This window comes from Anabrus simplex, chromosome 2 (assembly GCF_040414725.1).
Source record: "Anabrus simplex isolate iqAnaSimp1 chromosome 2, ASM4041472v1, whole genome shotgun sequence".
NCBI classification, from domain to species: domain Eukaryota; kingdom Metazoa; phylum Arthropoda; class Insecta; order Orthoptera; family Tettigoniidae; genus Anabrus; species Anabrus simplex.
This window is the reverse complement of record NC_090266.1, coordinates 136,045,335-136,061,331: the sequence shown is the minus strand read 5'-3', so window position 1 is coordinate 136,061,331 and position 15,997 is coordinate 136,045,335. Positions and strand designations below refer to the sequence as shown.

Genomic DNA, 15,997 nt, shown 5'->3' with positions numbered 1-15,997 from the left:
TCCTTATTTGGGGTTTTCTATTCTTATATCTAAATTGTTTTGTACCGGACCTTTTTTTCCTTCACCTAGTGAAGAATTTCGTTATGTTTGAGATCTGAAAAGAAATATAACCTTTATATTAAAGTTTTAAATGAATCTTTGATGTTGTACATAGACCCATTCCCACCAGCACCTTCTTTCACCTCTCTGCGATCCAAAAAAACACGTTAACAAATAAAATCATACTTTCGTCTATAGATTGCAACTGATGTGGTTTTCTGAGCCCCTGGAAATTATTAAGAGCAACTATCAGTGGCCGAATTTTGTATAATTTGTCCTTGTTAGGGGGAATGGTATAATTTATATGAATATTTGCCAAAATTTGAAAATACCAGGCACGATTCATTGTCTCGTTTATGACAGATACACCAAGATCTGGTTCATTTGACCAGTAATCTCGAATCCTTTGTACACGATGGTAGCCAAAAAAGAACTGTAGGCCTAAAAATGAATAAATTTCATTTGACCTAATAGGAAGAATAGTTTTTTGTTGTTGTTGAACATACAAATTACTCTGGAAACAAATGAGCCATAGTGTCTTCTCCCAGGCACTGGATGAAATAATTGGTTTGGAACGTCAGTTCATCAAACACCTCAAAGAACACACCTTTACTGAGAGAAAATATAGGCACAGTCATCAGTGTTCCTCTTCAAACATTTTCTTCATACAACAGAATTATCTTCAGGACTGGAATTTTCTGCTTCAGGATCTGTCTCTGGAATAAGAATGGGGTCTCCAGTTGTTTGACGACACCTATCTTTACTATCCGTGTCACTGTCCGGGCATAGCTCCTCTTCACTATCACTGCTGAACTCCCTGGTAATCTGTATGTCCTCAGGTGTATTATCCAGCTCATATACTATGTCACTTTGAGGCCATTCCTGTAGAGAGCCATAATGTTGAAAGGTCGTTGCCATAAGACCTATCTGTGATGGTGCAACGTGAAGAAATTCTAAGAAAAAAAATGTTTAAAAGTAAGAAAGAATTTTTACTGCAGACTTTATAAGAATGGTAATCTATATCTAAACACTCAACTGCTGAAATGAAGCTAAAGAGTAATTTGCACTTTGCACTGATGCTATTAACATGAATGTGTCATCCAGCAACTGTATGTCTATAGATTTTGTAATATATAAAAGAATTCCTGCAGGGCAAAATTATGGCACCTTATGTCCAGAATTCTTTACAGGTAGTTAGTGCTGTTTTAGGACAATAACATTACATAACCTTTCATTGAGTGCTGATTCTTGTACAGATTGGATAGATAATTTGAGTAGTAACGAGCAGTTGACCTTACTACAGTTAATTTTTCCGTTTGTTTTCTTTTATCTGTATTAGTTGATATTATTTCTTTCAGGTGCTTGGGTACTGTTGCGGAAGTCCACACAAGTTTAGATAACGAGGTTGAAGCATCACAGAGGTAAGACTGTTTCTGCCTTATTTACCAAATGTGACGGTATATGACCACACTTCTTTGTATAAGATATATTAGAAACTTTTCCAAGGAAATGTATGAAAGTGAGTATCAAAAAAGAAAAATTATTGTAATGCTAGTAATGGAAGATATAGAAGGCAATGAATGAGGATAGAACTAAAGGAAAGCAGGCTTGTAGATTTGTGTGAACGTTGATATTGTGATCATAGGCACGGAACCTGCAGTTTTACGTGGAATCTGAACCACAGGAACGTGTCTTTTCATTCAATCCCCTGCTGCATCAGTGAGAAGCCACGCCATTCCTTCATCAGAAAACCCAAGATGGAAACATCTGCATGGATGAACACATTGTTAGGTCAGTATGGAAAGAGGGAGCAACAAGAGAGGCAAGGAGAAACATGAAAAGGACAATGATGAGCTCTGCATCTTCCTACACTTCATAAACCTCAGTGCACCAATGTGGATGTCTGCCTGTCCTGATAGGGTTGGAAAGCAGAATCAGTGAGTGTTGAAGAATCAAAATTGATGACATCCCATCTTCATGTAAACTGTGTTTTACGAAGATACAGCAGCGTTTGTCCTTGTCCTTTTGTTTTTCATGTTTGTCCTTTCTGTTGCTACATCTTTATGCACTGTCTAGTCATTGTGCTTATCCTTTTATGTTACTGTCCCCATTTCTAGCATACCGTATTCTTCACTAGATCTTTCAGGTCCATCTCTATAATTAAAATAAGAATTTTGTCTGTACTTCGGTCACAAGTAAATAAAACAAAATGGAATTTGTGTATCTGTCATATCCAGAATTTAAAAAAAAAAAATTTAATTTTTAATTTTCCATTATGTTTGTCTCTATGTATGTAGATGCATTATGAGAAAATATCTGAACAGGGTTGAATGGAAGTCCGTATTTATAATGTGGGGAGAAGGCACTGACTACAATCTATTTTATAAGTAACGTTATTCATTCTTGGAGAAATGGTAGTTTAGGGGAAGGTCTGAAAAAATATTCTCTATCTCCATTAATACGGATCTTATTGATAAATTCTACATAACAGATGTTGTATAAAATAACATTTCCAACCTTCTGCCAGTATAAATTGATCCTACGACGAATAACAATGGACATATTTATCACAGTATATTTCTTACTTATTTTCTTTGTCCTACCATTGTTAATGTAAGTCTTACCGAAAATTCCTTTAAAAAAAATAGAGGCAGAATAGTAAATTCTGATGATTATCCATGCCTCATAAATTTTTATCATTGTAGAAATATTTAGAAAAGTTACTGTTACGACACTAAAGCGGGTTATGAGCGGACACCTTCATAGTTCATGAACTAAGGCAGTTGCCTCACTGGGTGGAACTGCCTCTATGTGAATATTAGCGGGGAGTACCTCGGGACTCAAATAATTTTCATTTGTATCTTGCCATTCCTCTGGATCATGCATTGCTGGTACTTTTCATGCTGCTCCATGATAGTATTTGAACTATTCGATTAGTGCTGTGGAGGCATTGTGTGTACACACTGAATTAAGCACAGCAGTTCAGTCTTCACAGCTAGATGCTGTCACGGGACAGGGATAATTTGCGGGTTTGGTCAGGGAAACCAAATTGAATAATTCAGTATGAATCCCATATTACTTTTGTCTGCCTCCCCTGTGGGTGGGGGACACAGACGAAGAATACACCCACGGTATCTGCTGCCTGTCGTAAGAGGCGACTAAAAGGGGCGACCAAGGGATGATCGAATTAGAACAATGCGACTTCTTCTAATTAGTACCACCACGTGGGGAACACCATGGGCTGCTTTTATTTGCGCGTAGTACCACTATGTTAGGTACAAAATAGGTTTGTGAATAGTAGCAAAAGAGTGCGTTGCCGGCTTTTACAGTAGCTGTGATTAGTACCACTATATGAGCGACACCATGGTTCTGGCTTGCCTATTATTAGTACCCAATATATGTGGAATGCCACAGGATAGTGCGGGACCGTGTGGTTTGTGCACTTATGTGATGAAAACTATAGGTTTGTGTTGCCTTTAAATGGTGCCGCAATGTGCGAAACACCATAGGTCTGTATTACATGTGCGAATTTCATTACCTCTGACTAGTACCATAATGTGTGGAATACTGTGAGTTTACGCTACTTTCGATTAGTACCGCAACATGACAAATCCCATCATTCGACTTTCCTAGTGATAAGTACCATTATGAGGGGCGGATGACTTGGAATTTGTATCCCTTTAGACTATAAGTATCATAGATTGCGCCTGGTGCTGTAGAAGCAGTCCCTTGGTCAGTAATACTATTGTTTTACATCAGTTTCTGTGACTGAGGCATTGCTTTGAGGAGGGGTGGTAGGGGTAGCAGGAAGAGTCGCCTGTGGAGTGAGTGATAGCGAAGGAGTCCGGAAACAATAAGACGAAAAACTATTATGTAATGCACGAAGAACAGTAGTATTTCTTGGCAATTTTAAACTATTTTGTCAACAACGTAATCAAGAAATAAAATATAACCCTGGGATTTTCTGAAATTTTGTTTAGATTAAGATTGGCATTGAAATATTGATAAAGGCATATGGAACATGCCTCTGCAACGTCAAGCAAAGGTCCCTAGTCGAGCGTCTCCATAATCTCAAGATCTTGTTCTGTGCTTGTGAACGTGTGTTTAAGGTCATGGACATGCTGGCCTACAGCTGAAAATCTGTTGTATTTCACAGCATTAAAATGTTCATTATATCTAATACTGAAACTACGTCCAGTTTGCCCTACATATCCGCAGCCACAATCATTGCATCTAAACTTAGATACTCCTGACTTGGAGCAAGGATTAATCCTATTAATTCCTGTTGCATTATGTAAAACCTCTGTGCTTCTATTGTCCATTCTGAATGAGATCCTAATGTTACACTTCTTAAAGATATTAGTGATTTTATAAACATCTTTATTTAATGTCGAGACACATTTTATTTCTGATTTATCTTTGATCAAAGTGGTGCAAGTGCGATGTTTAAACTTATTAATTATGCGTTCTATGAAGTCCTCTTTAAATCCATTAGCCTTGCCATTAACGGGATGATATTCAGTTCTTTCTTTAAATTGTGCTTAGACATTGGTACCCTAAACGCACGATCTACCAGGCTATTGTATGTCGCATATTTATACAATTTTGGGTGTGACGAATCTTGCCTTATTGTGACAGCTGTCTGTGTAGGCTTTCTATAAATGCCAAAAAAAATTAGGAGGAGTGCCTATATATCTTAAGGTCCAAATAATTGACTTATCTTTTTCGGATTCCAGGATTTCTTAACATTTTCCACTTGCTCTGACCAGTTTGTCTTTCCTAATAGTAACACCTTACAACTATAAACAACACTTTCCCCTTCAATTTCATAATCCCTCTTTCCTGTCATTTTCTTTTTTACTGAAACATAATTTCTTGCTTTTTCTGCTGTGGATTTTCATTCGATTTTCACACGCCCATTTTTGAGTTGTATCCAAATCCTGCTGAAGCAATAGTTCATCCTCCTCTGTCTTTATCTTGTGGTACATGACGCAATCATCGGCAAAGAGGCGCACTTCTGATTTTATCGAATCAGGCACACATCATTCATGAAAAGTATGAAAAGAATTAGCCCAATAACGCTAATCTGAGCCACACCAGACATTACACTTACTGGAGAAGATAACGGAAAGAACGACTGCTGCTGAGAGGGGAAATTATTTGACCTTTTAATTCCTATCTTTATGGTTCATGGTGTGGGTTACTGTAGTCGCGTCCTAGTTTGTGAACTATAGCCAACGGCTGATTGGCCTAGTAAGTGGTCCTGAGAGTCGGAATACCATTTGCTACGGAATGGGAGTGGGCATCTCGGACATATTGAGTCATAGCCCTTCTTGTACTCAGGCGGCTAGGACTATACGATCTACCTATGGTCACTAACCCGTTAGAGGAGAGATCCTCACTTGGACTATGTGCAAGTAGGGTAGCATCCTGCTTCACGAATTTACCGAACTCCGAACATTTTAAGCAAGCCTCGGACTTATGGGAGTAATGGAATCCCGCTCCCATTTGACAGGTGAGGGACTCCGTGAAAACCACTTGGCGAATAAAATGGAATTTGATGGGGAGCTATCAATATTAATGGGGCTTATAGGAGAAAGAACGTAGAACTGGGTGAGTCGGCAAAGAGGATGCATCTAGATGTGCTATAGAGCATCCAGAGTTAAGAAAAGACTACAGGCCTTATGGGCCTGCTGCCTTCCACTTTTGCCATACTCGCTCACTCACCGAGGCTCGGATACTGCTTGTGAAATACAGTGATGACATAAAATTATACATCGCTTGGTACAGCTGTTGTAAATGCCAGATTATCTCCAGTCATTAATTAATATATGAAATTACAGTCATGACATTTCGTTTTGCCATAACGTTTCTAAGGATAATAGCCACTGACTGTATCATTCGAAATAGAGTAAGAGTTTGAACATGCAGGGATGCAAACTAAATAATAATAATAATAATAATAATAATAATAATAATAATAATAATAACATGCATGCCCAGAAACCGAAATGATTGTCTTGTTTCTTATATCTGAGAAAGTTTCATTATCGTTGTTGCTTTAAGGGAGCGCAGTGCTGAGTCTATTAGCCCCCAGAAACATTTCATTATTAAGGCAAATACTGTGTGGTTTCAACACAGGAAGCTGACGGCAAGATATCTCTATCTCGGTGATGTATCCTTCAGCTCATTTCAGATAAATTTACTCGTAAGTGACAACAGATGCAAGGACTTCATGTTTATCACAAAATACGATAACTTAAATATTCTTCCGCAACATAAAATACAGAACGCTGAATGACCTATTCGTATGATTTCTTAAAATCAGGTATTTCGGGGTTGCTGTTTACGGAAGTGAGGATTGTGTTCAGAGTTGGCGGTTCATCTCTAAAATAGAATTCATGAACAGTGCGCCGTATTCCACTTCTGACAAAATCATCGTATTTAATGAGTCTGGAATTACTGCGTTCCTTTCCCGCTTCTTGCTGGGACTCTGGATTGGCCCTTCGCTGGCTTCCTTCCTTATTTTGAAGACAGAAGACCTCGAAATTCCTAAAAACTTTGCGGCTTTATCTACTACCCAGTTTACACTTCGTCCTGGATGCTTTGTTTTCAAATATGAAAATGAATTAAGCACCATTTGCCATTCCTTTCTCCTGACAACTTCACTACTTCTCCTTCTCACATGTTCAGCTATAATATAAATGTATTGCTCGCTGATTGATTATATAAAATACTAAACAGAAAAAGATAATACACGATACACACAACAAAAAGCAATGCAATACACGAAAAATGAAACACAATATACTGTATTTATAACAAAACATTATGCGCCCCAGGAAGACCTTCACTCTGCCGAATATCTCCCTTACATAACCAATCACTGTAATGAGTGACACACACAAAAAGGGAAACATGCCGCACTGACCTCACCAGTGATGATTCGCAGTGGTTAAGCTGAGTTTATTACACGTGTTGACTACTGTACACACTTCCGCACTACACGCTGAAATGTGGCGCGTAATGCGACAAGCATGGCCGGCTGTTCCGTGTACTGAACCGCATATACGATATTTAAAAGGATAAACTCAAAGATATCAAAATGTTTTTACGTCTTCCTTGGTATTGTATGGCACAACCAATGCTTGTTTCATAAGAAAAATTATAGATTTTGATAGGAATTCATTATAATTTTTATATACATGTAGAACTAAAATGGGTAACACCAATAGAAGTAAAAGCCCATAAGGCATGTAGTCTTTTCTTAATGCTGGATGCTCTATAGGAGTAAAATGCTTTTTGTGTAAGGGGAGATAACGAGGAGGAGATGGATTATAAAGTGTACTCAATCGGTGTTAAAAAGGGAAAGGCGGAGTTTGGGGTAGGGCTGTACATCTCGGTTACTATTGCACGCAGCATAGTTTCTGTTAGGCATGTGAGTGAGGGAATTATATGGGAAGATTAGGCAGTTGGAGGAATTAGGACAAGAATTGTCTTGGTGTATTCACCATGTAAGGGTGCATATGAGGATGAAGTTGACATGTTTTATGAAGTATTGAGTGACATCGTAGTCAGGCTCAACAGCGAGGATAGGATAGTGCTAATGGGCGATTTCAATGTGAGAGTTGGAAATAGAACTGAAGGATACGAAAGGGTGAATGGAATATGTAGGGAAGATATGGAAGCTAATGGGAATGAGAAGCGTTTGCTGGACTTCTATGCTAGTATGGGTATAGCAGTTACGGATGCATATAAGGCTATTCACTTCTACCCATGTGAGGGTAAGGATACCAGATCCATAATAGACTATATCTCAACCGACTTCGAATTCAGGAAGTCTGTTAGGAATGTACGGGTTTTCCGGGGATTTTTCGATGATACAGACCCCTATCTGATTGTAGTGAACTGAGTGTCTCTAGGCCTAGGATAAAGTGAAATTTGTCTGCAAACGAATAAGGGTAGAAACTCTCCAGGACGAGGAAATTGGACAGTAGTACATGGGAATGGTTAGTGAGAAGTTTCGAACAATGGACAGTAAGCTGGTTCAGGATATAGAAAGAGAATGGGTGGCATACGGGTATCTTGTAGTAGAAACAGCAAGGGAATGCCTAGGAACAACTGTGTGTAAAGATGGGAAAAAGCAAACATCTTGGTAGAATGATTGAGTGTAGCTTGTAAACGTCAAAAGAACGCTTATCAGAAATGGCTCCAAACAAGGGCTGATACAGGCAGGGAATTGTACGTAGATGAAAGAAACAGAGCGAAACAAATACAGGGTGATTAATTTGAAAATACAGAGCGGAGTGCCGAGGATTAGGCGCGCTGGGAAGCGGAGACAGCGTGCGCAGTGCCCGCCAAGACAAGCAGGCATAGTTGGCTCAAAGAAGCAGCATGATTACGCCTATAGAAACTAAACGAAACTGAACTCGCCGGCTACATAGATTCTCTGTACAAATAAGTAAATGAATAAACAAATAAATCAACTAGGAAATTATACTGAATTCTCCAGTAATAAATAAATATATATAAATAAATAAATAAATAAATAAATAAATAAATAAATCAACTAGGAAATTAAACTGAACTCACCAGTATTTACAGACGATGTTGAAAGTGATCTTCTTCAGCTGCAATGCAATCTTGTAATGAGATTTCGAAACACAGTTTTGTAGTTCATGGACACTGATAGAACGCACAATGTTCCTAATTTCAGTTTTTAATTCTTCTGCAGTTCGAGGATTATTCCTGTAAACCTTTCCTTTAAGATTTCCCCATAGATAAAAATCACATGTGCTTAAATCAGGCGAACGAGGGGGCGTTTACTGATGATCTGATCATCATCGAACATTTCCTGTAACCGTCGCATAGAGCTACATGCCGTATGGGCCGTTGCACTATCCTGCTGGAAATAGTCGTACCTTTTCTCTTCTTCAGTCAGTTCAGCAAAAAATGGTTCCAGAATGTTGTGAATATAACGGTCAGAAGTAATCGTGTCCTGAATAAATATCGGACCGATAATTCGTTGGGCACTGATAGCGCACCACACACCCACCTCCACATCGTGCACAGGTCTCAGCTGTAAAATGTGCGGGTTGTCTGTATCCCAGATTCTATTGTTCTGTGAATTGACATATCCACTCAAATGAAACCAGGCTTCGTCGCTCATAAAATAAAGTTCGGATCCACAACACCGTCGTGGACACTATTTATTAGCCAATTGCAAAATCGTATTCTTGCATTGAAATCTATAGGCAGTATGTTATGGACTGAATGAGTCCGATAAGATCGTAAACGTAACAATTTTGTTGCATTACGTGCTAAAGAAGGTGAAATGCCACTTTCCTGAGCTAATCTCCGAAGCGACTTATGTGGACTGACCTGGAGTCTTGCCTGTATATCGTCTAACCTCTCTTGTGTGAGAGCTGTTCTCCGCTTCTTTTTCTTATTGCTTACGGAACCAGTACTACGCCACTTGTAAACGAGCTGATGCACGTAACGTTTTGATGGCACTGTCGCTCCGGGAAATTGTCTACGGAATTTTCGAAGGCACCTTTTAACTGGTTTCTTCTTCTTGTGCAAATAACACTCGACCAAAAATATTCTTTGCTCTATAGTGTATTTAACCATCGTGATAATAACCTCACAACACACCTTAAAAGTCCAATATTTTCTAACTGAGGGACAGAGTGCTAAACAGCTGCACATTGCAGTGAACACTTCTTATCTCGCCGTGTTGACAGAAGCCATATGGCGCTCGCTCGGGACTTCCCACGGCATGCGAGAAGAAGTCGGAACACTTAAAATATTCTTCCTGTAGTTGTTGAATCCAAAAAGAAGTCGTGGGAAGATTTTGGTAATAATGTGGAAATGCTAGGTCAGGCAGCAGGAAAGCTTTCTGGACACTAATAAAGAATCTTCGGAAGGAAGGGAAAAAGGAAATGTGCCATGTTGTGGGTAGGTGAACTCATAGATCCCAGGGAATCACTGGAGAGGTGGAGGGAATATTTTGAAAATCTTCTCAAGTAAAAGGAAATCTTGCTGGTGGTGGTGCGAACAACCAAGCGCAGGGGAGGAGGAAAATGATGGTGAAATTACGCTTGAGGAAGTGGAAAAGGTGGTAAATAAACTCCATTGTCATAAAGCAGCAGGAATAGATGAAAATTAGACCTGAAATTGTGAAGTAAAGTGAGAGGGCAGGGATGAAATGGCTTCATAGAGTGGTAAGATTAGCATGGAGTGTTTGTAAGGTACCTTCAGATTGAACAAAAGCAGTAACTGCACCTGTCTTTAAACAAGGGAACAGGAAGGATTGCAACAACTATGGAGGTATCTCATTGATTACTATACCAGGAAAATTATTCACTGGCATCTTGGAAGGGAGGGTGCAGGATCAGATTTTCAGTATGTGCCAGTTCATTGAAAAATGCTGCAAGAGGAATAGACAGTTATGTTCATGTTTCGTAGATCTAGAGAAAGCATATGACTGGGTACCGAGGGAAAAGATGATCGCCGTACTGGGGGACTGTGGGATTGGGGGTAGATTAATAAAATCAATTAAAGGCATTTATGTTGACATTTGGGCTAGAGTGAGAATTGATGGTAGAGTGAGTTCTTGGTTTAGGGTACTTACAGGCGTTAGACAAGGCTGTAATCTTTCAAGTTTGTTGTTCGTAGTTTACGTGGATCATCTGCTGAAGGGTATAAAGTGTTGGGGAGGTATTCAGTTACATGGAAATATAAGCAGTCTGGTAATGCTGACGACTTGGTCTTAATGGCAGATTGTGCCGAAAGCCTGCAGTCTAATATCTGGGAACTTGAAAATTAGTACAATGTGTATGGTATGAAATTTAGCCTATAATCAAATAGCTTCATAGTCCATATTGATAGTTCCAGCACACAAGTATGAAGGATGAGTTCTCCACCTAATCAATACTTTATTTTACATAGTGTCAATATTATGTACATGAAAGGACAGAACCGGTTTCGACCTGTAAATAGGTTATCTTCAGCTGTCGAAGAACCTGCTTATAGCGACTGTACAGAATAAATACTACTAAAGTTAAAATTAAGCAAGAATGCCATTAAAATAAACATGAATGCCACTATTCTAAAAAAATACGTACGGTTAAGATATATACATATGGTACGGTTTTGGGGGTTAGGGGGCTTTTTCCCTGGCCCCATGATTTCTACATATTTCATAAATTATATTTGGTGAGGTTGAAATTGGATACAGTTCTAAGAGTTTATCAAGAATCATGGCATTCTGGTTTCAAGTTCAAATATCTATGTCAAATGCCAACACTATGTAAAATAAGGTATTGATTAGATAGAGAACCCATTCTTCATAGCCTTTCAAAAACTAAATTGATGTGAGGTAAGAAATCAAAGAGAATTGAACGTCAGATTGGTTATACAAGGCTGGAACAGATAGATAGTTTCAAGTATTTAGGATGCATGTTCTCCCAGGATGGTAATATAGTGATATCGAATCATGGTGCAATAAAGCTAATGCAGTGAGCTCGCAGTTGCCATCAGCGGTATTCTGTAAGAATTAAGTCAGCACTCGTGCTAAACTATCTTTACGTCAGTCTGTTTTCAGGCCAACTTTGCATTACGGGAGCGAAAGCTGGGTGGACTCAGGATGTCTTACACTTATCTTATTATCTTATTCCCATGATATCTTAAAGTAGGTTATGATCTTCATTTCCGTGTTGAGGTTTAACTAATAAGACAGAGTTTGAAGAACATCCCTCAAACTCTGTCATGATATCTTATAAGTTTTTCTGCGAGTCGGAGCGTGGAATGTTACAAGTTTGAATCGTTCTGATAGGTTAGAACATCTGAAAAAGGAGATGGATAGACTAAAGTTAGATGTAATTGGTATAAGTGAAGTACGTTGGCAGGACGAACAGGATTTTTGGTCAGGTGCCTACAAAATTAACACAAAATCAGACAGGAGAAATGCAGATATTTTTAATAATGAATAAGGGAATAGGGCAGCATGTAAGCTACAATGACCAGCATAGTGAAAGAATTATTGTTATCAAGATAGACACCAAGCCAATGGCCACCACAGTAGTGCAGGTCTATATGCCTACTAGTTCAGCGGATTATGAGGAAATCGAAAGAATATATGAAGAGCTAGAATATTCAATACAATATGTAAAATGATGAGAATCTAATTGTGATGGGAGACTGGAATGCAGTGGTAGGCCAAGGAAGAGCAGGTAATACAGCAGGAGAATTCGGACTGGGACAAAGGAATGAAAGAGGAAGTCTGCTGGCTGAATTCTGCACTGATCGTAACGTAGTCCTTGCTAATACTTTGTGCCAACATCACAAATAATGGCTATATTACTTGCATAAGACCCGGAGACACTGAAAGGTATCGAATAGACTTCATTATGATTAACCAGGTGTTGGATTGCAAAACTTTCCCAGGAGCGGACGTGGACTCCGACCACAAGTTGTTGGTCATGAAATGCCATCTGTTGAAAAAATTGAAGAAAGGAAGGAATGCAAGGAGATGGGATTAGACAAGTTGAAAGAAAATAGTGTGAGGGGTTGTTTCAAGGAACATGATGCATAAGGACTAAATAAAAAGGCTGAAGGAGACACAATAGAGGAAGAATGGTCAGTCATGAATAATGAGGTCAGTAGGGCTGCTGAAGAAATGTTAGGAAGGAAGGAAAGATCACCTAGGAATCAGTGGAAAATGCGGGAGATACTAGACCTGATTGACGAACGACAAAATTATAAGAATGCAAGACTGAAGAGGGCAGAAAAGAATACAGGTGATTAAAGAATGAAGTGGATAGAAAGTGCAAGGTAGCTAAGGAAGAGTGGCTGAAGGAGAAGTGCAAGGATGTCGAGGGTTGTATGGTCCAAGGAAAGGTAGATGCTGCATGCATGAAAATCAAGGAAACCTATTGGAGGAAGGAAATCCAGGTGTATTAATATTAAGAGCTCAGGTGGAAAGCCACTACTGGGGAAAGAAGACAAAGCAGAAAGATAGCTGTGACATATCCTACAATTGTATCAAGGTAAAGACTTAGATTTTGTTCTGGAACAAGAAGAGGCTGTTGATGCTGATGGAATGGGAGACTCAGTTTTGAGGTCAGAGTTTGACATAGCTGTGGGGGACCTAAATAGGAACAAGGCACCTGGAATTGATGCCATTCTCTCTGAATTACTGACTGCCTTAGGAGAAACAGCATGTCATCTAGTGTGTAAGATGTATGAGACAGGAGAAGTGCCACCTGATTTTTGACAGAATGTTGTTATACCTACTTCCGAGGAAGCTGGTGCTGACAATTGTGAAATCTACCACACCATTAGTTCAGTATCTCATGCCTGCAAAATTTTACCACGTATTGTTTACAGAAGAATGAAAAGACAACTAGGAGCTGAGTTGGGAGAAGATCAGTTTTGCTTCAGAAGAAATGTAGGAACACGTGAAGCAATCCTGACTTTACGGCTGACCTAGAGGATCTAATTAAGGACAAGCCCACGTGCATGGCTCCGTAGATCTAGAAAAGGCATTCGGTAATGTTGATTGGACCAAGTTATATGAGATTTTGAAGGTGATTGGAATCGGATACCATGAACTAAGAATTGGCTATAGTCGGTATAAGAATCAGTTTGCAGTGATAAATATTGAGGGCTTTGAAAAAGATGCAGAAATACAAGGAGTGAGGCAAGGCTGCACTTTGTCCTCCCTGCTTTGCAGTGTTTATATAGAACAGGCCTTAAAGGAAATCAAGGAGGGATTTTGGAAGGGAATCACACTCCAAGGAGAGAAATTCAGAACCTTGAGATTTCCCCTTATATTGTTGTTTTATCTGAGACTGCAGAAGATATATCAGATGTAAGGCTTTTCAGGCGTTTGCTCTATTAACCAGCGTTTCGTCTTAGGTCTGACACTAGACATGCTCTATTGGTGAAAAATATCTAATTCCCTCCATGGGAATTTAGAATTTTCCATTAGGAATTGCTAGGCGGGCAATAATTCCATTGTGGAGATTTATCTCCCGTGTGCAGTTATCAGACTGTGCCTCTTATATAGGCTTCTGATAAGCTCACCTGCATACACCCATCGTCAGTGAGTAGGGTCTGACACATCCCAACTCTGACGAGTCTAGTGTCAGACCTAAGACGAAACGCTGGTTAATAGAGCAAACGCCTGAAAAGCCTTACATCTGATATATTTTTGACATGCTCTATTGGTGAAAAATATCTAATTCCCTCCATGGGAATTTAGAATTTTCCACTGCAGAAGATCTCAAAGTTGGTGAACAGTATGGACGAAGTCTTGGATAGGTAGTATAAGGTGAAAATAAATAACTCCAAAAGAAAAGTAATGGAGTGCAGTCGAACAAAGGTAGGTAATGCAGGTAAGTATTAGATTAGCAAAAGAAGTCTTGAAGGAAGTAGATGAATTTTGTTACTTGGGTAGTAAAATAACTAACGATGGCAGAAGTAAGGAGGACATAAAAAATGCATAGTAGCACAAGCAAGGAAGAGCTTTCTTAAGAAAAAAAATTTGCTCACTTCAAACATTAATATAGGAATTAGATGTTTCTGTAGACTTTCATCTGGAGCGTGGCACTATGGAAGTGAAACGTGGAGGATAACTAGCTAAGAAAGAAAGTGAATAGAAGCTTTTGAAATGTGGTGTTACTGGAGAATGCTGAAGGTGAGATGGATAGATCGAATTGTGAATGAAGAGATACTGAATCGAATTGGTGAGAGGAGATCTATTTGGATAAATTTGACGAGAAGTAGAGATAGAATGATAGGACACGTCTTAACACATTCACGCCCGTATTCGTGTTATTGCCTATAGCGCGTGACCATGCTGTGGACCGTATCCGAGTTAGCCCAGATAAGCGCAACCTTGAATTGGAGCCGTTCCTACGCAGCTGGGATCTATTTTGGTCACAAATATGGGCGAGAGGGGTGAAGATGATACCCTTATGAATTCTTCTATACACCAGAAACCACATGGTCACCACAATTTTCCCTCCCAATGCACTTTTTTTGGTTTTGTTTCTGAAGATAGCCTAGCGCTGGCCCAACTACCTGCGTAGTTGGTTTGTGATTGTGCAATCGTGTGTATAGTCACGTTCTGAGATGCAACCATGGCATGTAGGGACAATGTATTTGTTGACAAAATTGCAGACATCCTTTTCAATGAAGACCCAAGTGATGAACTGATTCCTGAACTAAGTGAAATTGAAATTGAAAGTGACAGTGATGACAGTGAAGACGATTCTCCTGGACACGTGACAGAAAACACAGTACCGGTACTTGAATGTTCGCCTTTAGAATGCCCCCTTGCGATCCTATTTACTGCTAAACCAGGTATAAATATTGAAACAGAAAACACTAATGAGATGTCATTTGTAAATCTATTTCTCACAGCTGAATTTCTCGAATACCTTTGCGAGCAAACAAATCTGTATGCAAGTCATGTAATCAGTGCTGTGCTGCGCCCCTTTTCTAAACACACTCTTGCTCAAACGTGGAGTCCGGTGACTGTTTCAGAAATGAGACAGTTCCTGGGTTTGATGCTCACTACTGGCATCATTAGTAAACCATCTCAGAATGTACTGGACAGAAGATCCAATTTTCTCCACTCCTATTTTCTCAGACAATGTCACGAAATCGCTTCGAAAGTATCCTCATTTCTCCACTTTAGTGACAGTAGCGAATACGAGCACAGCACTGACAGATTGTATAAAATCAGACCCATTTTGCAGAAACTTTAGGACAGATTTACAGAGCTTTATGCCCCCAAACAGAAAATTGCTCTGGAGAAAGGAATGCTTGCCTGGAGAGGGCACCTAAGATTCTGCATATACAACCCCGGTAGAATAATAAACTATGGGATTTTAGTGAGGATGGTTTGTGAGTCTAACACGGGGTACATCTGTAAAATCATGATATATGA

General features: G+C 39.3%; 1 protein-coding gene across 2 annotated transcripts in view; it reads left to right on the top strand.

Annotated features, from left to right (window-relative positions):
• The window catches only part of Acf (ATP-dependent chromatin assembly factor large subunit), a 711,969-nt gene that overhangs the window by 108,727 nt on the left and 587,245 nt on the right, over window positions 1-15,997 (top strand). For both annotated transcript variants that reach the window (XR_011017808.1, XM_068226116.1), the window contains exon 4: window positions 1,398-1,460. Coding sequence is in view for 1 of the 2 variants with exons in the window: in XM_068226116.1 (XP_068082217.1) it covers window positions 1,398-1,460 (63 nt within the window). In the remaining variant the exon portion in view is untranslated. The remainder of the gene's footprint in view (window positions 1-1,397; window positions 1,461-15,997) is intronic.